The following is a 20,656-nucleotide window of genomic DNA, read 5'->3' as shown; positions in this document are numbered from 1 at the left end:
AAAATAAATAGTGACAACGAACTGGTTTCTTATCTTCATATCTGATTATCTAAAACCATAAAATAGTATTTATACACCTCTATCTATAAAACGCATCTGCAATGCCGCCAAACTTTTGACTTTATTTTTCAACACCATATTAAGCCAGTCCCACATTCATCATAGCACATTAATTCATTCGATTATTCTCACTGCGAAATAAAGTCATCTACTCCATCTCACCAACCCAAACCCTTGCTCTCAACCTCTGCACCACCTCTTTTCTAATCCACCTCATCTCCCTTCCTTCCTCCATAGCTTTATCAGCCCACTCAAACAACAACCTCAATCCCAACAATCTATCTTTATTCCCGCTATCTAATGTCGCATGTTCAAGAATCAATCTAGAATCCACAGACGTTTGTTCTGTGCCTGCATGAATATCCCTTGGTCCACCATGATCGGGCGGTAGCACCAATGCTTTCTCCGCTTTAGTGAGGGTCGAGAAAGCAGGAAGTTCAAAAATCCATTGAAGAGATTGATTGACTGTCTGATCAGCTTCATCTAAGGCTTGAAGAGTAGCTTTAAATGCGTTGGTGCTAGCGTCATGAGCTGGGCGTTTTCGAACGTATAGAATCTGAGTTGATTTAAATGCTTCCACATGGGCTTTATTGCTCTCCAGATCCAGAACAACATTCCAGTATTCAGGGCTGCATGTTCGGACCGTTTTGATTTGGTTGATTTCAGGGATAAGACAAGGTGTGTGCCGTTCCTCTTCTTTCCCATCACGAAGTGTAATTTGAAGAGGTACTGGAACAGGTTGATCAGTATCAATATCTCTTGTAATGAGACATCTAGGCTCCGCGGCTAGGACCCAGAAGTGACGGAAAGCCTGCAAGTGAGATTTATTATCCTGAACAGTTGATGGAAATATCGGATAGAATGCCACAAGCAATGCAGCAATTGCTTTATCTGAAGTTCCGAAAGTGAAAGTACCACCACCCAAGAATAACGCACCAATGGCAAGATGAGCTGCAAGATGACTGCCATATGGCGTCTCACTATCATCACGACCGTGCATTGAACGAAGTCTACGAAAAACAGCAATGTCTCCGGTGCCAGCCATGACAGTAGCAACGCCAAGGGCCACCAAATCTTGACAATTACGAACAGTGTTTCTTGCCAACTTCTTATCAAATGAGTCTGCTTCTATTTGACATATTCGCCTAAATTCGTCCAGATAATGTAGCAATATGTCTCTCGCGGTTAAATTGGCAGAACCGGCAAACCGCAAAGCGATACTGAAACAGAGTCCAGTTAGTATATCGTAAAATGGAAGGTCTGCTGATGTCAAGGTTCTGATCCATTGTAACGAACTTCGACTCTTGTAAGGAGTAGGTAAGCTCTTTTTGATCCATTTGTGTGAAGGCTCTATATTACTCCACATTATTAAGTGTCGTGCAAGCGTTCGAAGTAGGAAAGCGTCCGGTCGAACGTAATCGAATTGGAGAACAGAATCTGGTACATCTACCTTGCGAGCCAATACCTGATTCTCCGATTTCATATAAATAAGGGCAACAGAGATGATTGCCGCAGCCGTGGACTTGTCCAAGATGTGTACGAGGTCAACTTTCTTGCTTCCGGCAGCCAATGCAATGAGTCTCTCTGTAAGCCGCATATCGTGAAGGCCTTTCAAATCAGAGCCCTTGCCGAGATTGATAAATCCAAGGGCAAACCCTGCCGCAAGTCGGTAACCTTCGTTTCTCAAAGGCTCCTCATCAACTTCTTGATCAATGTGCTCCATCTCAGATACCATAATCTCACTCATCCGACGATGTTGGGTGTTACAATATAACAAACCAATGCCCATAATACCAGTAGTCTGTGTAAGTGGAGAAAGGTTCAACTCGGCTGCTCCAGGTGGGAGCATTCTTGTCACGTGGACTGAGAGTAGCCGTGTGATTAATGAATCCATAGTCCCTATATAGGATGCCGCCAATCCTAAAAGTAATCCAATCGATGTCATCGTATGTTTTGGTGTCAAGTATCTGAAAGCAACCCATTTTGCTACCGATTTAAGATGGCCATTGAGACCAAGTGCTAGTAAGAACCCGGCATGCCGGTTGCTTAGATCTTGTTGTGGCTTATTGTAAAGAATCCATGAAGTATCAATACCTTTTGCATCTCGAGAAATGCTAAGACCAGCAGATACACCTGCGTGGAAAAATGCCCAACAGACCTTTTCTTCGGTGAATGCGTTCTTATCAACACCTATGGTATTGTTGTTTGGCTTCATGACACAGCTTAGATTGAACCCCCCAATAGCAAATCTTTGAGTTAGGAGAGGAATGCGAGCACTGTAATATAGTAATCCTTTTCCAGATGGTATGGCTAAAGTGCGATAAGCCAGCATTTGAGCGTGCTCTTTTTGAGCTTCTAGCAATTCTGATTCCGTCCAATCAGGTGAAGATTTAACGCGAGCGATTGTAGATCGGAAAGTGTTCAGGATATTAGATGCTTCATTAACTCTTCTGTCATCTTTGAAGATGGCACGAGTAATAGCTTGACGATCTACTTCGGCAGATCCATCGAACGCTCCAGTAGTTTCAATTTCCGTTGTAGATGCGCAGATAGCATGAACGTCTAGACTTGATTCATGTGAGGGTGGCTATAGATGTTAGCTTTTGTTGATGTCAAAGAACTCTTGACTCACTAATAGAGATGGCTGAAAGTTTCGAGCCGAACGGCCGGGTGTTAACAGCATAGTAACATCTTCACGGCCAACCAGTGCAAGCAGTTCTCGACTCCATGTTGTTGGAGGTTCACTTTGACATTCGACGATTGCTTCTTGAAGAGGGGCAAGTATAGCCTCTGGCAAAGTCTCAAGAAAAAGGCTATCTACTCCAGAAGCAGATAGTGCTTCTACAAGTTGTACAGGAGACCATCCATCCTGCATACACGAAAAAAATTGAGCAAGTTGCAGAGTTCTTGGTGTTGAGCTACGCCATCGCTCAAGATCTCTGATACCCCTGGTAGGAATGGCAGATCTGGATGTCACTATATCTTGAAGTGTTAAGAATGGCATCAACCTTCGACCAAGAAAACAATCCTGAATCCATGCGTAAATTGATGGACAGTCGGACGGCTCAGCAATTTGACTTGCGAGTACGAGATCTACGAGAATGGTGAGCGGTTTCCGATCTTCACATCCAGGGTATAGAAGCTTACCAATATCATAAGGCGCATCTATCAAAGAGGCTTCCTCAGTCTCATAAAAATCTATCCAGCTTTGCCATTTAAGCCATCGCACAATTTGAGTTAGTACTGGCGTCAGTGTAGATACGCCAGTACTAAAAGAATCGGCTGCCATTGTATTAAGTTTTCTCTCCTCGCGTAATAAGTGTAGAGCGGTGAGAATATCAATCAGGGCAGCATGACGAAGCTCAAGAGATTTGTTCGTTGCCGTCGGTAGATAGCCTGTAACCGCTTCCTGGCCCAATTTTGAATAAAAGAATGTTTGTGCAAGAGTCACATGCTTTTTGATAAAGCTCTCCTTATCCTTAGCTGTCAATAGAAGGCCGTCCGTTTCAGAGGAAGAAGAGACTCCGGGCTCCTGTTCATCCAGGAGCCACTTCCATCCACCACTGTTAAGCCAAGGCGGCATAGGATTTCCAAAAGGAGCCAATTGACTAAGCATAGTCTCATAGCAACTCACGTCCACTTGTCCACCACTGCTAGATCGTAATAATGCTGTGCGTGATTTCCTTGTCGCATGAACCTTCTTCTGAGGTTGTTTGGCTACACTAAAACTGATAACCATTGAGAATAGAACAATGAGTAGAGACGTCCATTCTGCATCTGCAGTTTCAACAGATTCGAGCTCTAGCCACCTCATAGCATTCCACCATGTAACAAGCATCCCTTCGCCTCCACTTGCACCTGGTAAAACTTTAGTGCACACCTCAAGAATTTTAGCTACGTAAGGATTGCGTGGCTGCATGAGTATTTGCAGCTGATGCATTTTGCCTTCATCATCTACCAAATCGACTAGGCCTCGAGGTTGGGGGTTACGCAGACCCTTTAAAGCACGAGGACCTTGACTCAGAACTCTCTTGAAGCTTCCCTCCCTCTTTTCACGGGGATGCTGGTCATGACTCAAGTTTCGAATGTTATGTATGACGAAATTTGCAGGCAGAGTTACCTTCATGAGAATACTCCATGGGGCTTGTAAACTTAATTCTCCAAATCCGTCATCTGTTTCGGTCAAAACCAGAATCCGAGATATATCGCCGTCATCAAATTTGCAAGCATCGATGACACCTGGAGCTCTCATAACTTCCTTCAAGTTGACTAATGTCATTTCCTTCTCTGAATTTGGAGACACGTCATTGTCGTTATAGTTGGCTCTTCTATGAACTTTTGTATTAAGAGTCATTACCAGAAGCTTTTTTTCGTCTGAATCCAAGATACATATGACTATTGAATTTCCCTGTTGATCATCTGCCGCAGATGGTGGTGCAGGTAGTATGAAGATCTTACATTGGCTCTTTGCCGGTATATGTTGACTCGAAAAGCGAAGGTTACTATGCTCGGCGGAGACACTACAAACTTTGGTAAGGATGATTTCCTGTCTAAGAGCGTCAAATTCGTCATCATCAAGGCCCATATCGTTGAAGCCGCCAAAATCACCCCCAGAACGAAGTTGGTCCAGAAGTTCGTCAACTGGTGCTTCAAGGAAACTATTGACGCTCTGGTTCAATTGACTGGGCTGAGAGAAGGTCTGCCCACTTAGCCCAATGCTCGTTCTGGTATGCTGGCTTCCCAAAGAATCGCGAAGTCGACCTGCATTGTGACCAGTTGCTAGTTCAGAGAAAGCATTTCGTTCGTGTGATGCCGATAGATCTGCTCTTGCTAGCATTGAGCTTACACGTCGGGAACTTCTCCTGGGAATAATGCCACCTTCATAATCGGGATCAAGTGTAGATGCAAAATCGATTTTTTTGTCTTTTTTCACATCTTCAGACCATGCAGGAGTTTTCTTGAATCCAGGGGTGACCCCACCAAAGCTTTCTCGCATAGTCTGCTGACTATTTCCTATGGGCGTTGTAGCTCCTGTTCCACCCGGCATGAATGAGCTTCGTCGACGGGACGCTGCACCACTCGGAACTCGAGATTTGCCATTTGGTATTGTTTCTTGCCCAACATAAGTCAGCTTCCACACAGTATACATACTAGTCTCGCGATTCAGGGTGATGGCTAGTACAAGCGGGTTTTCCGAGTCCTTGGCAGAAAATTCGTTCGGTCGAGATACATGAAGAATCTCTTCCGAAGGGTCCAATGTGGATATTTTACCAGAACTCCTACGTTTTACTCGGCCATCAGACAAGCCTGGCTGAGCAACGACTAAACCCATTTCTGACAGTGGATCGGACAAGGAGAATAATCGTGGCCAGTTTGCATCACTTTGAATAGAAGGAGGTTCCCATAAATCTCCCAAAGTAGACATTTGAGTTGGCATCTGCATTGGAGCACCCAGGTCCGCAGTGGAAAAGGTGGACTGGATTGAACTTGTCGCAGACCATGGTTGGGGCTGAGACGAGACAAAGGAGTTGGGTGGCACTCGTGGAAACTTTATAGATGCTGCAACATTAGTTTCTGAACGAAGCTTTCGCTGTATAATGAGGCCGATAGGGGCTGCAGTGGCAGACTCGACTTCAAATGGCAAATGTATGACATGGCTAGTTCCGGAGAGAAAGTAAACATGCGCCTGCGTCTTCAAGAACACTACAATTGCCTTTTCTGTTGTATTCGAGCCCTTCTGTTGTGTCTTTGGTGCTCCATTCTTGGATGGCAATGGTCCCACGCTGGGGAACGAGGTCAACAATGCCTGCGTAATTGGTTCTTTCTCGAGATCAAAATTGTAGCTTTTTCGAAAAACCCCTCCCCGAGACCAAATTACACATCTTGGCGTAACTAATAGTTCGTCGTCGACTTCTGATCCTGTCCCGTCGTCGCAAACATTATACCAGTCGTAGGAACTACTAGATGCGTCTGCAGTCAGGTATCCTTCTTTAATAGCATATTGAAGTCCTGTAGGTTGATGTAGACCTAGAGAATTGACCGAGGCCATATTTTGGAAATATTGTAAAGAATCATGAACGCATACAATCTGCCATTATTTTCCCAAGTTTGTTCGTCGCACTCTACCTTTATGTATCTCGGAGTTTTCTACAATATCTGCCTCTCCCTCATCCTTTGAGTACTTTCTAGGAAACGCGTCGTGAATGTAGAAGGCGCGAACAAGAACAAGGCTGGAATATAATGAAGGTCGAGGTCGGTCAGTGCACGGACCACACGAGGCTGCCGCACAAACTCCCCGCAATCTTGAGATTGGTACGAGTAGTCTCGAGCGAGGTAGTCTACAGCATCAATTCACATCATCGCTCACCGATGGGCCGAAATCTTATATTCGGTCTTTTCTTGCCCATGGAATCGCAGCTACTGTAAATACTACAGTATAGGGAGGCAACAACGACAGCTTGATTACAGTATTTGATTTCAAAAACACTCTCGATAAGCTGGTTTACTCGGGATTTTCTCCTCTACCTCGTACGATTACTGGTCGAGCATCCACAACCGGAATGTTCCTGTATTCACGGATGCACCATCTGTAAGCTAGGTTATTGCTCATGATACATTGCTTATATTGGTGCCGAGTCTATTAGCATCGTCCAAATCAAGTGAACATTTCTGTTTCGGGATCGGACCGTTTCGTACTCTTAGTTTCAGCTCTCTCAGCAATAGGTATATCAAGGAGTCTATCAACAATGTGATTAGTGATTGCAGAATACTTCTTACGATATGAATTGCCGGAGAGGTTTAGGGAATACGCGTCTATGTAACATATATGTCAAGCTGCTCAGATCTCTTCGTGTTCCCGCAAACATCTTTGTATCTTGATATGTTTTTTTTTCTACTGCACCCGTAAGATTGCGGCAAGTCACCACAGTAAACCTCAAACCTCAATGAAATAACATCATGCCTTTGTCTCCGTGTCTCTGTGGTGTAAGTTGCATCACTTATGATGGTCTGCCAATATTTAATTTCATTGCCATTGCCTCAATGAACAAGGGTATACCCGTGGATGCATCAATTATATATGCTTCACAGTATTTCAAGGCTTTTTTCCTCCACGATCGCGAGCCTTTTGAGCTAATTCTAGTGCCAAATCTTTTACTAACATAGATCCTGCTATCAGACTAATAGGTACCCACTGCCGCCTCAACATCCTTTACCCTTCCACCTCTCTGAAAACTATTTGGGTGCTCTCTCACAATATCCACTTGAAGCAGCTAGTGGAAACACGATCACAAGCATTTCTCTGAACTTGTGCTTCCCACGTTTCAGCACTTTGTTTCCTACCCGGGTCGTCCTATCATATAACATCCTCTAAATCAAGGGGTTTTGTCTTCTTCACACACTATCACATCTCTCCTAAAGTTTACCACGGGGCACAAGGTGTGGTTTCCTCTCTTTTTTCTGATTCGGACTGATAGCTTTTGGCTGTGCGGCTTTGATATTCCTCACTGTCTCGCGCATATTTTTACACTCTTTTTCAAATTCTTTCTGAAAGTAAGTTTTTGAGGTTTCATAACTATCCTTGATTACATTGTGTTCCTTCAGAAGATCAAGAAAAGCCAAATGATTTGTTCTGACCTAAAAAGTGTTAGTTCCATCTCTTTCTCTCGCCGTCTCACGGAAACCTAAAGAACCCACCTGATGGTCTTCATCATTTTCGTTCCCGTCGCTTTTGCCATCATATAGTTTCTCTATCAACTCGAAAAGTCGTCCTCGATTTCTTGACTGGATATGAAACATTGGTCTCAACCCTTCCTTTGGTTTGGGAAACGGCTTTCCATCGGCCATTTCTTTGTATTTCATGCTTAGAAATACTACTCCATTGCCTTGCGACTCACCACGAATCGTTGGAATCCAATAAATTTGTCTCATGCGAAGTTTGTCTCGATGATCTTTGTATTCTGCGAAATAAGTATAGATGGGAAGCAGAAATGAATCATGGTCTTCGTAAGAAATTTTTTCGACTAGAGCGGTGCTAGGCTTGTGTATTCGTGGGATGATTGTTGAATCTATGGAGGCGCTACGCTTGTGTGCTCGTGACATGTTTGCTGAGTCTATAGCGGCGTAAAGGAAGAAAAGAAATTATATGCACAGGATTAAAATTCAAAATAATGAAGAGGGGGAATTCAATTATTCGTTGTTGTTCGTCATCGTATTCCTCAGCAATGACACAAACATTTATAAGTTTCGACACAGCGTTAGTAGTTAGGTTCACACCGGCCAGTACAGTCCAAGATGCTGGGACGGATTCGCCGAACATTAGTTGACCCAATGTACAAATATATGTTACACCAGATTTTGGCCCGATAATCCCCGTTCAAGACTTTTTGTGTTGTTGCTAGGCTACTATCAAACCGTATCTTATATGAAGGCATGACTTTTGATAGATGTATTTTGACACCGAGGTGGTTGTACTATTTGTGAACAAATGCCAAAAAGACTGTGGATTTATATAATCTACCAGTCTATGGTTAATTCTGATGCGATCTATCAATCGCCCATATCTTTTGCGAAAGTCAATCTCGATGTCCCATCGGACGCCACGAGTAGATAGCCTCGGCGCTTAAAATCCCACCAGCTCGCTTCACGGTCGCGTAGCAATGTACGTACTTTAATTTTTGACCACAACAGAGCGTTGACAAATCATATGGAGCGCTGCGATAAGCGCTCTAGTGGCCTTCTGTTATGTGGCACTGTTACACAAGTAATTTGTTGCTTCATGTTCTTGATTGATAGGTCCAGACTTTGAACATTTATACCCGGCCTTTTTAATATCCGGGGACTCTTGGTCTCGGTGCCTACTGGATTAGAACTGGGGAAGAAGTCGTCGTGAAAGCACGAGCAGTTGAATGTAATGAGTTTGAGATGATAAGCTTTTTTTTATCCTATTAATAGTTTGACTTCATGTCAATAGTTTAACGCTCCTTCATTGCTCGCTTAGTGTTTCTCGGAGGATTTGTTGCAGATGATAAAGTTCAGTGATACGTATTTACAGTCATTATCTGATATCATGTTATATTCTGTCGCCCTCAAGAATCTCCCTTGACATGTAATTGATTGAGCACAAGCTGTCCCAACAATGATCGAAGGAATACAAGCAATTTGCTGCTGAGAAAATACAGTATTTGACGATGATGTCGCCCTAGTTATCACCTCGGTTATATTATCCATGCAAATCATTGATCGACGATCATCAATTGATACTCAAATAAAAAAAAAGGAGGCGGAGAAATTTCGATTTCAAATTGTAAATCTACCATAGACAACACAAAGCAACTGTCCAAAACAAGATTTGTTGCCTTGCTGAAAAAACCAAAAAACACCCTTTCCCTAATTTGTTACTTATATACTACTACAAGCGAACATAAGAAGGCCGATCACTGGCAAAGGTCCGGCCATCTCAAAGAATCAAACATGTAATCAAAGTTGAAAGATTGCGCCCCATAAGATCCGTGAAAGCTCAGGCTTAAAGACCAGAGTCGGTCTTGATATAAGGAGCTTGAGACGGATACCATGCATTCCATTTATTGCAGGTATTTGTCAATGATGGCGAGATCGGATTTACAGCGTTGATCTGATCTTTAGTTTCCAGGAATTGTACCGCGAGACCTTCGCTTACATGCCATGCCTGTTTTGTGTGTTAGCATGAGCATTCTGAGAAATATTCTATGGGGAAGAAAATACTTACAATATGGCAATGCATCAACCAAGCACCGGGGTTGTCAGTTTGAAACGCTAGAACCATCCATCCTCCAGCAGGCAGCATGGCAACATCTCTTCTAGTTGGGTTGTCATAATCAAGGCTTGGTCCGTTGATCGTGTTGTTGTAAGTTCCGACCCCCGTACCTAAGAGGAAAAAATCATGACCATGTAAATGCATTGGATGTGGGACATTTATAGAAACTGGGTTTCCGTTGACGTTTCCAGGTACTTCTTGAATGACCCAATAATACCATTGAGCGGCATTGGGCAATTCAATGAGATTCTCTGAAGCAGGCCAGGAATTATTGCCATCGAGGACGTATTGCAGGATAGGTTTCTTCCAGTCGACATCAATGGCACTGAGGTTTATCCCCCATGTGACGATTGGTCCGCTGGCATCAACACCGATATTGATGGCGACGTTGAGTTGTTCAACATTTCCACTGAGGGGGCCACTTGGCACAAAGCTATCCCAGAAAGGAATGATTCCTGTTTCATCAGTGCATCTTCCAGTATATGGAGTAGCGGAAGATGATGGAGTGGTGCTTGCTGCCCCTGAATAGGTGAAAATGCTCTTGATATTTCCATTATTGTTGTTGGTACCACATCCATTTTGAACTTCAGCACGGAACCAGTAGCTTCCGACAGTTTGATTGGCAGTGATTATAACATCATATCTTTGGCCAATACCGATAAAAATCCAGTTTGCAGTGTATGGAACAATGGGAACAAAATCACTTGTAATGACGGTAAAAGCATGATTATCCAATGATACCATGAAGTGATTGTCGACTGAAGTGTTGATGAGACGGAGACGGTACTTTTTACCTGCAGTTATGGTGTTTGTTGTATATTTTCCACCAGTTTGACCGGCAGGAGCAACCATACTGCCGTTGATAAGTCCATTGTCACCTGATGGCGGTCCAGCTTGAGAATGGGCTATTCTTTCACCAAGTGCAAACACTGGAGTATAATACCAATCTGAGATGGTGTAGACTCCAAGATCAACATCGTAATTAGAAGTTGCCGGTCCATTAATAACGATTCCACCGAGCATTCCTTCACCGTATTGAGAAGAGTAATGACTGTGATACCAGCTCGTGCCGAACTGGGTCGCTTGGAAAGTGTATGTCTTGGTATCACCAGGGGCAAGGGGACATTCTGTAATTCCTGGTACCCCATCTTCGGTACATGTATGGTACTGACGAAGTCCGTGCCAGTGAATACCAGTACCGTTATCTGGCATGGAATTCTTCAATGTAACTTGGATCATATCACCCCACTAAATTTATGTTAGCAATTTGCACATCATATGAGAGGAATAACACAAGTCTTACGTCAGCATATAGGGTTGGTCCAGGATATTGGCCATTGACTAGCATGCAATCTTGGCGAGTAACTCCATCGGGAGCGCAAGTCGTGTTGGTCACTTCCCAATTATATTTTCTGGTGACACCAGTGTTGGGATTCTTAGTATCGAAATCAGTTGCAATACTGAAGCCATTGCCCCAACAGGCTCTGGTAAAGGGCGAATTTGTACAAGCAGGATCAGCGACCAAACTAGAGAGAGCGGAGGTGGAACTTGAGCTCAAAGTTGTCGTGGTGCCCGCAGAAGTTGATGTGCCTGAAGTAATTGTTGAAGCCTTCGAAGATGACGAGCCAACTGATGACGACTTCACGGTTGACGAGCTTGAGGACTTGGATGTACTAGATGATGCTTTTGATGAAGTGCTAGACGCTTTTGACGAAGTGCTTGTCTTGCTACTGGAGACTGTTTGTCGCTTGACCAGAACGTCACGCTCATTGATTTGAGCTGGTAGTATTGCTCCAATGGCAGCGGAAGATAAAAGTAGAATATTGAACAACTTCATTTTGAGCAAGTTAGAGAAAGAAACTTGAGAGAATTGATCTGAAGAGAGTAATATCTGCACAGTCAAGTGAGACTTGATGTATTTATCTTGTCAGATCAACACCTGGGATTTTCTGGCTAGCATTAAGATGCTTTTTCTGGATTCCCATGTCAATGCACACGAGATCGTGGTGCCGTCTCTGACATGAGATGAGGCTCGACTGGCAAGCAAGAGAAGCAGCCATCGCAATGTAACCACACGCGCTATCATATGACATTGTAAATCAAAAACTTCTTAGCTTACATGCATCTCGGGATGGAACATTCAATGACCAATTATTACTATGACTTCAGCTGAAAACATTTTATGTCCAATTATCTGATTTTTTGACTAAAGTCAAGATTCCGGATCGGGATCGCTTCAAAAGTGTACACCACTTTACACGATACCGATACTCAAGAAGTAGAATGATAAGACTTAGTGCATGGTTTGTGATATTGTTATGAAAAAAAAATCAGGCACGGCAGCATGGTACATATGCTGTCAGCCCTCGGACAGTACTGTAGTCGCTTTGGTGGCATGCCAAGATTCGCTCAATCTTCCACATCCGAGATTCTACGGGAAAAGATGATAACAATAGCAACAGTTGCATCACACACGAATATTGGCATACGTATGCTTTCTGTTCCCGCGGATATCCTTAGGAGGACTTTCAATATCACGAACTTATGCCGAGGCTGAATTTCATGTATGCGAGGCTGAAATGTTCAGGTGGGATCCTTTCTCATGGGATAGATGACTAGCTCGCTTGACTTTCGCTGCGTTGATCTTTGGCGGGTTGATGCGCCTAGGATTTATTTTCTGCCGTAGAACTCAATATCGATGGTTTATAGAAGATGTTGCGAGTTAAAATTCCGTAGCTACGTAGTTTGCTTACTCAGGCTTGCAGAAAGCCCTTGCAAAGATTGAAAATCGACTAGTTTACAGGTATATTAGTGTGTATTTAGCGTCTGGGCACCTGTAACTGAGCTTCAATCAGGCCTGTGTTGTCTGCCACTTACGAACTTCTTAACGCCAAATCATACTCAATTCATCCTCCGGAAGGATCCGACGGAAAACAATTATACGAAATGAAACTAAATCACCTGAATCGCCAGAAAGCGTTAAAAGAGTCAAATAAATCTTTGATTTGGTAATAAAAATTGACAAAACAATATTATGCAGCTGTTTTGTAAAAATCTGCAGCCCATCCTTGACTCAAAGTCAGTGAGCCACAACAGCGGCTCGTTTAATTATTGGCTTAGCCTTCAGGCTTCTGTCGCACGTGTTTACCCTGCCGTGCTTCTTTTTCACTGGGGTTTGTTTCTCGAACCCCCAGGGGTTTTTCTTACTCCGATCTTGTTTGTGCCACGACATCCGAGATACTCTAAGAGAAACAAAGTTTTGGAGCCCAGTATTGAACACAATATTCGCTGAGCGGCACGTGTTCTTATGGGCGCTGAAGATTGCAAAGACTGCTGAGCTATAGCGTCGTTGTGTCGGAGTCGAAACTGCCATTTAGAGCCTTGTTGGTGTCAAAATGACCAAGACACACGGTATACTTACCCCCTTACCCCAGTATCGATACTGAGAATAGAACAGCTGCAAATGAGAATATTGTGGCATTTATCTGCGTCCAGATCAAAGGTAGTCAGAGATGGTCGGAGATACCTAGTCATCTCACGTTACTGTACAGTAGCTTCGAAGTATCGCACAAGTCACTGTCAGCACTCACATCATCCTTCGTATTGATCCTTCCTTTCATTGCACTCTTCAAAGTCTCTCCACATTTATCACTCCACTTCATTGCGTCTGACAAGAAAAATTCAAGTAATGAAGCCAATAAGGATCCTTTTCCGAAATCTACTTACTGAGCTTGTCATGCGACATAGCAAGGCTTGTATCTTGGTCTCTAGTGTAACGCAAAAGCTGGAGACGTTCCGTTTCTATACTATATGGATTTTTTTCCATTTTGTCAGATGGAATCTGTCAATGTTCTAAATAACCTTGGAGAATACTGTGTAGTATTGTCTACGATTCTATTCATGTAAATGCGGCATGATTCTTTTTTTGGATAGGCTCGGCGAGGAGCGGAACAGCTCAGATCCAGTCGATCCAGCTCATAAAGAACTCTCAGATATCAAAGTTGCTATATGACCCCGCGAACCCAATCGTAACTTACACTCATCACATTCATCATTCACCATCATTTCGTTCTTCATCATGTTTTCTCCAATCGTTCATCTCTCTTACACGTTCGTTGTTTTGACATCTATCTTGACTCATGTCAAGGCAGACTGTGCATCGTACGGTATCGATTTCCAAAATGGAGGTAACTATTTCATCAATAGCGCGGATACTTCCAACTTCACTGCCGTCACCCAATTCACCGGATGCACTGGCGAGGCTGAGGTGATTCTTGTTGCCCCTAATGATGATTCATGGGAGTGCAGTGACATTGAAACTCAACCTGACAGCACCAATATGCTTTCAACATGGTAATTTTCACTTTGAGATTCTTCAAGTTTGACACTTTTACTAATCTTTGTTAGTCCCATCTCCAAAAATCAGATGTACAGTGGAACTTGGACCATTGTCATTTTGGCCAACAATGGGAACGGAGCTTCTTTCGCCGCCCAGAGAACATTTGAACTCACGGTTGGAACTCAAGCTACAGTAACATACATCCCAACCGGTAAGTCGTTCCAAGTAATTCGATAGCAAATTATGGGAATTTGACATTCGTTAGTGAATATCACGAATGTGGTGACACCGTCAATAACTCTTCCCACTACCATTACCGACACAGATTCAAGCACGCTTCCTGCTGTTACAGTTACCGAAGCTTCAGCTACCGCCAAAAGGACAGTTACAATCACACCCCATAAAGTCACAATAACGAAGACCACAACCTCCACACGGACTATCACTTCAAGAAAATACACTTTTCCCATCGTTACAGTTACGAGAACAGCCTCGTGTAGACTTCCCACCAAACCACCCATGCAAGATGTGTACCCCAACTACCATTTCCTTCTCTTGGCTCAAAGCATCACATCCAATTCTTCTGTTAAACGTACTGCAATACCAGCACCCGCAGCTGCAGTCATTACCCCGGCTCCAAGGGCGAATCCTGAAAGCCGAGATGCTGTTGTTGACATTACTAATGTTCTTGGACGTCGCGCTGTTGGTCGTGTCATCGCGAAGAAGCTTAAGAAGCGAGCTCCAGATGTTCCAACCGTAACAGTCACTGACACAACCACATCTGATTGGATCACATCCACTATTACCAGTACTGCTGCTACTACAACTTTCTTTAGCACATGTAAGATTATCCTTCTGAACTTTGTTTGATACATGCCAGAATTTACTGACGCACTTCACTTATCTAGCTACTTTAACTACGGTCACTACTGTGTAAGAACAAATCTTTCTTCCCAAATATATAATATCTAACAAAACAATAGCACACCCGCACCAGTTACTGTCCGCACCGGCGTAACTACTGCAACGATAACGGCACCAACTCCTACATCAACAAAGACTACCCAGACTTTCACCGTTACCACGGTCACATCGACAATCACGTACAAGTATGCGTATGTTTCATTGCGTGAAATTCATTCCATGAGAGCAGTCTCATACTTTAATCCAATCTTGCTAACATCTCGCTTTCTCTAGTATCACGATCACAAAGACAACAACGCCGGCTTCGGTCGTCGCAACCTGTACTTCGAAGGGAGGCTCAATTGTTTGATTGTCTTAGATTGTTTTGATGTTTTTGATCTTCTATATTTCTTTGTTTGTTATGTTCTGAAGTTTTCTTCTGGAGTTTTAAATTCGAAGAAATTGGGGTGAGGCGTGATTTGATTCAAGACCCTTTCCTAATTCAATGGTGGAATTGTATTGGGCCATGCCACAATACGAGCTGGGCGATGTTACGTTTTTCCCTCTGTTTATCTGGGGCTATTTTTATGTATCTGTGCAATTGAAACAAATATTGAAATTTTCTCGTGTTCGCTGTCTGCAATGTAGCAATCGGCTATTTGATCCGTATATGTACATATGATAAAATCTACATGCGTTATGCACAACATTTAGCCCCGGTTTGTGGCGAAAGCCCCGAACCAATTATCCGCTAGTAGTGCATGTTTAGCCGCTCCAATATTTCCTATTTAAAAAAGTTGATAGATTAATACTCAACATCGACCCATTTCATCGCAGCTCTAGTTCTACATTACGTATTGTCTTTTTATGAATTTCGGTACCAAAAACAGGAGTCAGCTTTGATCGCTCTTCTTAACAATACCACCTTTAGTAATGCATGCCTCGCGTTTATTATAGAGATTAAATATTTTTCATTTTTCGATTGTTCGATTTTTCTACTTTTTAGCTTTTTTATTTTATATAGAAATGTTACAATTATTCGAATCATTAAATTTTTTCAAAAAAAAAAAAAAAAAAAAAAAAAAAAGACTATTTATAAGTCTTTCGATCTTCTTAATTTTCAATTTCTGAATGTTGCATATTAAGTTTTTAATACCATCCTACTAAAATAGATAGATGAAAAAATTTAAGATTTAAAGATTGAAAAATCGAAAAGACGAAAAATAAATGAGACACTTAATCTGTGTGAGTGACGGTATGCTAGCATTTTAAAAGCTTAAATGATTTTCACATCGCGATACTTTTTTTCAAGTATCAAACTCAAGTTCAAGGAGAGTACAATGGATTGAAATACTATAGATAATGAAGTCGTAGACAGCAGGGCCATTCTACAAGTACAATGAGCCAAGCTCTTCTAAGTAATAACATCCATAGACTTTCCATTCAAAGAATTCTAGAATAAGCAGAAGATATCTTCGAACCATCCCAGCGAGTACAGCAGAACAATATATCGTATCATCTCATATGGCATATTGATTTTCCACATTGAAGCTTTTCACATGCAATGAATGATTCAGTTCCAGGAACGAAAAGATATCAAGTCCCCAAATAGAAACATCCACTACTACTAATCATTCGCTCGATCGTGGAGACTGCAAGCCTACGATCCACACCCTCGGTTCTAGTTTGGCGCTTCTGCAAGCCTTCGTCTTCCCGCTGAGGCTTTCGGGCTTTCGCTACTCTTACCACGGGAACACAAATGTCAATCCACACCCTGAGTTGTCGGTCAATGCAGTTCGTCTGACCTATCTCTCAGCTCTCGCCGACCTATAGCTCCTACTCAGCTACGAAACGGAAACCTTGGTCAAGGCATAAAATATTTCACTACCAAGGACTCTTCATCTAAACATCTTTCAGATAAACATCACACGTCGCACAGGACATAAGATCGGAGTGTCCAAGTCTTGAATGTAGAAGATGTGTGCCTTGTGCCTGGGCTGATACTCATGCAATATATTCCGCGACTCCGCGTTTCATTTTGACTCACTCCACCACCAGCTCGTGATTAATGTTTCGTTATATTCGGAACAATATTCGGAACGATATTGATGTCAATAAATCTACGGTAAGCTGCTGAGATGAGATGGCTGTGTAAAGCCAATATATGCCTCTTGTAAAACCATGTAAACCCTGTTTGTCTGATTCTTTTTGCTCAATTGTCCGGGTGGTAGGTAGGTAGATAGTGCAAGGTAGTCTTACACGAAGTCAGCAAGGCTGATATTCTATGGGAACAATAAGAGTACATTCCAAGTACATGAATGAAATCGAATAGGATCGCGGGGATAAGCTTGCATTGATTACGGTGAGAAAAAACCCTTAAGACTACACGTGTCACGCTATGCATGAATATCAGCATCAGCCTCAGTATCGGCATCAGCATCGGAAAATTATTATCCCACTTACCGATTGTGAGACGATCAATATTATGAGACATCATAATGTGATACGAAATGTACCTAAGTCAGGGTCCGGATTTCCCCAGTCGTTCGAGTTCCTTTCGTGTTCCTCTAACGGCTGTTTACGTACTTGCGAGACAACAGTTAGTTGCATGCGAGAGACATTTCATCGAGTTCATGCACACTGAATTCTTGAATTTCTATGTATATATTAACAATTGTGTGGTGCAAGTATACAATTCGACACAACCTGTTAAGCGTAATGTTTTTAAGTCAGCAATCTCACTCCAAAGTCTAGACGCAAACAATTGCTGGACCAGTAGATAAGCTATTCTTTCCCCACCACCAGAGAAGCAATCAGAGGTCAAAAATCTCCTATTTCGGATACTTTGCTTACCGTCTAGCAACATTTTTGTCTCATATGTGCTGTATATGTATGCATGTATGTGCAAGGTGTACGCAATACTCTAAGAGCGAATCGCGAACCAAGCCATTGGTATAGTGTAATGCACATCGCGAGGATGCACGACAATACATGATATCACTAACTTCTAACTCCAAAAAATTGATAGAATTATGTAATGCATCTATCTTCCTAGAACCCTCCCAAACCGTATTTGAAAACAGCACACCGCTTGTCCAACACTCCTCCATTCACACTTCCTAACCCGTTAACATTGAACACAGCAACATTATTGACACCCGCAAAAATATTCAATCTATTCCACCCTGGACCCGTTTGGGGATTTTTGGCAAAGTCGGCCCAAGACTTTTGGATCAAGGCACTTAGGCTTATCTCTGTTGGTGTAGAGTTTGAAGGTAAGTTGCCAAAGACGAGGGGGATTTCTGAGGAGTGATAAGCGCCGAGACCTGGAACTGGTTGGATGTTGGCAAATGTTGCATTATAGTAATAACGGAAGGTGGGATAGCCGGCGGCGGAGCTTGAGTTTGCGACAATAGCACTAGGCTGTGGTGTGGAAGTTTAGTTTAGGGTTTATGAAAAGGGAGGAGGGAATTGACCTAAACGTACACATTGGAATATTATGTCGGTATAAATTTGTTCGATGACAGCAGCGGGTGTGTTCAATCCATCTTGACCAACAGAAAACGTAGCAAGAACTTCAGCCTGTAGTGTGGCATTGCCCGGAAAGAGTTCTTGTAAAGCTGCTGTAATATCACTTTGTCCATAGACGAAAGCAGAACCTTCCTGAGCATTTGAACCGATAAGTACCGGTACGTTTGCAATTTCACGATTCGATCTCTTAAGCTGTGGGTTTGAAACACGAGTTACGTTGTCGACAACTGGCTGGAACGATAGTCCCGCGTGCTCAATGTAAGCTTTAATGGTGAGTGCGTCGGCAGCTCGTAGGCAAGCAAGCGCGCTCCCGGTATTAGAACAGCCAAGACCAGCCGCGAGGGCATTCCAAGATAGGGTGCCAGAAACGGTGCCAAGTCCGGGTGTAGCTGTTAGGGTCCGAACACTGTCTTGCCCAGATTGCATAATTGCTGCGCGGAACGGTGGAAAAATTGGATGACTGGTGACTAAAGCATCTACAGAGAGTGCACCGGCGGACTCGCCGAATATCGTTACTTTCAGGGGATCTCCACCAAATGCTAAGATATTGGCTCTGATCCAAGCTAGTGCTAGTCTTTGATCAAGAAGTCCTAAGTTTTGTGCTATGTTGGGCAATTCCGGAGAATTTGGAAAGCCAAAAACTGTTTTTGATTAGCTATTGTTAGATTATAATGTCAAATTCAAAAATACGAGAGCGTATTCACCATTAGTTCGGTAGTTGAAAGTTACGACAATCACGTTTTGCTTCCCAGCTATATTACTACCATCATAGTACGGAGACGATGCTGAGCCAAACTGCAAAGCACCACCATAAATCCATACCATTACGGGAAGTAATGAAGCTGGAGTAGCTGCAGATGGAGCATATACATTGAGATATAGACAGTCTTCACTCTCTGATGCAGGTGGCGGATTATTGAAGAGATCAAGTGTGAAAGCACGAGCAGCTTCTGGATCTGGAGATGGTTAGGAAAGTTCCCTTGAAAGATAAGATGATATCACGTACAGTTGAATTGCTGGATACATGCTGGTTTAAGCTGCGTCGCGTTGTATAAATTGCTTGCGAATGAGCCCGGTATCACGGGTGGACTAAAGCGTTGGGGCGGTCTTGCAAAAGGTATACCGAGAAATTTGGCAACAGGAAAAGTGACTCCTGGAACGGGGGAAAAAATGCCATTGACGACGCCTTGAGGAACCACGGCGATTGGACTGAGAGCCCCAATACAACCAACTAGGGCCAAAAAAACTCCAGTCGTGATCATGATGTAATATTTGTTTCAATTCTTCAGATCTTCTTGGATGAATGAGTCGATAATCTCATAATTTCGAGATCGAACACTGTGACTTTATACTTTTTTTCGCCATGCCGATAATAGTATTCACGGTACATCAGTATCATCTCGTGATCATTAATATTGCATTCGCAACATTTGCAATTCTTCGCAATCCCTCGGGACATTCTCCAAGTCGAGATTATCGAGGTAACGTTGAAGAAATCACCAATCGCAATTGTTCCATCAAGTTGGACTCCGAGGTATATTGTTATGTGGCGGCACTAACCACTTTGAATGAAAAGAAATCATGGTAATAGCGTTGAACCAGGATGGAATTGTCTGTCAATATAATTTTGCCACATTTAACCGTTTTCTAGAACTTCGTGATGGTGGTAGAGAATCTGGAGATTTGATTATGATTCCATCAAATCTTTGAAAGATACCGAGGTGTTCAAATATTCCAGATTCATTGAGCAAATGGAGTAAAATAGATGATCAAACGAAAGTATTCAGTGGGGAACCAATGGAGACTGGCTTTTGGTTCTGCGTCTTAGAAAAGGGAAGGCTTGAAATTTCATCTCATGTTTCTTCAGACATGGATTCAGTGCGTGGCCGTCAAGGATGGTGATATACTTTCAAACCCGCAAAGATACTTATTTGCGAGATACGTATGGCTATAATTGAAGTCAGAATTGCCGTGGGTTAACGTGAAAGCTGGGATTAATTGCAAGGGTGATTCTTCAGCAGATAAACGCA

At 42.8% G+C, this 20,656-nt stretch overlaps 5 protein-coding genes across 6 annotated transcripts; 1 reads left to right on the top strand and 4 right to left on the bottom strand.

Annotated features, from left to right (window-relative positions):
• Window positions 1-22: 22 nt before the first annotated feature.
• Bcapc1 lies at window positions 23-6,259 on the bottom strand. Its single transcript, XM_024691533.1, has 3 exons — window positions 3,208-6,259; window positions 2,693-3,153; window positions 23-2,647 (listed from the first exon to the last, which is right to left on the bottom strand). The coding sequence occupies exons 1-3, from the start codon at window positions 6,107-6,109 to the stop codon at window positions 209-211; spliced, it is 5,802 nt and encodes a 1,933-aa protein (XP_024547304.1). The 5' UTR covers window positions 6,110-6,259; the 3' UTR covers window positions 23-208.
• A 1,028-nt stretch (window positions 6,260-7,287) lies between these two features.
• On the bottom strand, window positions 7,288-8,422 carry BCIN_02g07650 (hypothetical protein). Its single transcript, XM_001551021.2, has 2 exons — window positions 7,756-8,422; window positions 7,288-7,695 (listed from the first exon to the last, which is right to left on the bottom strand). The coding sequence occupies exons 1-2, from the start codon at window positions 8,158-8,160 to the stop codon at window positions 7,474-7,476; spliced, it is 627 nt and encodes a 208-aa protein (XP_001551071.2). The 5' UTR covers window positions 8,161-8,422; the 3' UTR covers window positions 7,288-7,473.
• Window positions 8,423-9,326: 904 nt separating this feature from the next.
• Bclcc7 lies at window positions 9,327-11,836 on the bottom strand. Its single transcript, XM_001551022.2, has 3 exons — window positions 11,157-11,836; window positions 9,806-11,101; window positions 9,327-9,745 (listed from the first exon to the last, which is right to left on the bottom strand). The coding sequence occupies exons 1-3, from the start codon at window positions 11,688-11,690 to the stop codon at window positions 9,584-9,586; spliced, it is 1,992 nt and encodes a 663-aa protein (XP_001551072.1). The 5' UTR covers window positions 11,691-11,836; the 3' UTR covers window positions 9,327-9,583.
• Window positions 11,837-13,639: 1,803 nt separating this feature from the next.
• On the top strand, window positions 13,640-15,801 carry BCIN_02g07630 (hypothetical protein). 2 transcript variants are annotated; one of them, XM_024691532.1, is made up of 6 exons: window positions 13,640-14,206; window positions 14,261-14,403; window positions 14,458-15,033; window positions 15,101-15,125; window positions 15,176-15,301; window positions 15,390-15,801. In XM_024691532.1, the coding sequence occupies exons 1-6, from the start codon at window positions 13,932-13,934 to the stop codon at window positions 15,463-15,465; spliced, it is 1,221 nt and encodes a 406-aa protein (XP_024547303.1). In that variant the 5' UTR covers window positions 13,640-13,931; the 3' UTR covers window positions 15,466-15,801. The 2 variants fall into 2 exon arrangements, with proteins under 2 accessions (XP_024547303.1, XP_001551073.1); XM_001551023.2 differs by having other exon boundaries at window positions 15,176-15,307; window positions 15,390-15,732.
• Window positions 15,802-17,941: 2,140 nt separating this feature from the next.
• Window positions 17,942-20,095, bottom strand: BCIN_02g07620 (hypothetical protein). The gene is made up of 4 exons (XM_001551024.2): window positions 19,633-20,095; window positions 19,331-19,582; window positions 18,582-19,267; window positions 17,942-18,518 (listed from the first exon to the last, which is right to left on the bottom strand). Exons 1-4 carry the CDS (start codon window positions 19,886-19,888, stop codon window positions 18,147-18,149), a joined length of 1,566 nt encoding a protein of 521 aa, XP_001551074.1. The 5' UTR covers window positions 19,889-20,095; the 3' UTR covers window positions 17,942-18,146.
• Window positions 20,096-20,656: the final 561 nt, after the last annotated feature.

This window comes from Botrytis cinerea, chromosome 2, assembly GCF_000143535.2.
Source record: "Botrytis cinerea B05.10 chromosome 2, complete sequence".
NCBI lineage: Eukaryota > Fungi > Ascomycota > Leotiomycetes > Helotiales > Sclerotiniaceae > Botrytis > Botrytis cinerea.
Note: the sequence above shows the minus strand (reverse complement) of the source record. Positions and strands in the feature narration are given on the sequence as shown.

Coding starts and splice junctions, on each gene's coding strand:
- Bcapc1 (XM_024691533.1), bottom strand. CDS start 6,109: ATGGCCTCGGTCAATTCTCTAGGTCTACATCAACCTACAGGACTTCAA. Junction 3,154..3,207: donor AGATGCGCCTTATGATATTG/GTAAGCTTCTAT, acceptor CCATTCTCGTAG/ATCTCGTACTCGCAAGTCAA. Junction 2,648..2,692: donor ACTTTCAGCCATCTCTATTA/GTGAGTCAAGAG, acceptor TAACATCTATAG/CCACCCTCACATGAATCAAG.
- BCIN_02g07650 (XM_001551021.2), bottom strand. CDS start 8,160: ATGTCACGAGCACACAAGCGTAGCGCCTCCATAGATTCAACAATCATC. Junction 7,696..7,755: donor AAAATGATGAAGACCATCAG/GTGGGTTCTTTA, acceptor AACACTTTTTAG/GTCAGAACAAATCATTTGGC.
- Bclcc7 (XM_001551022.2), bottom strand. CDS start 11,690: ATGAAGTTGTTCAATATTCTACTTTTATCTTCCGCTGCCATTGGAGCA. Junction 11,102..11,156: donor GACCAACCCTATATGCTGAC/GTAAGACTTGTG, acceptor ACATAAATTTAG/TGGGGTGATATGATCCAAGT. Junction 9,746..9,805: donor GGTTGATGCATTGCCATATT/GTAAGTATTTTC, acceptor CACACAAAACAG/GCATGGCATGTAAGCGAAGG.
- BCIN_02g07630 (XM_001551023.2), top strand. CDS start 13,932: ATGTTTTCTCCAATCGTTCATCTCTCTTACACGTTCGTTGTTTTGACA. Junction 15,034..15,100: donor TACAACTTTCTTTAGCACAT/GTAAGATTATCC, acceptor TCACTTATCTAG/CTACTTTAACTACGGTCACT. Junction 15,308..15,389: donor ACAATCACGTACAAGTATGC/GTATGTTTCATT, acceptor CGCTTTCTCTAG/TATCACGATCACAAAGACAA.
- BCIN_02g07620 (XM_001551024.2), bottom strand. CDS start 19,888: ATGATCACGACTGGAGTTTTTTTGGCCCTAGTTGGTTGTATTGGGGCT. Junction 19,268..19,330: donor TTTCAACTACCGAACTAATG/GTGAATACGCTC, acceptor AATCAAAAACAG/TTTTTGGCTTTCCAAATTCT. Junction 18,519..18,581: donor CCGACATAATATTCCAATGT/GTACGTTTAGGT, acceptor TCCACACCACAG/CCTAGTGCTATTGTCGCAAA.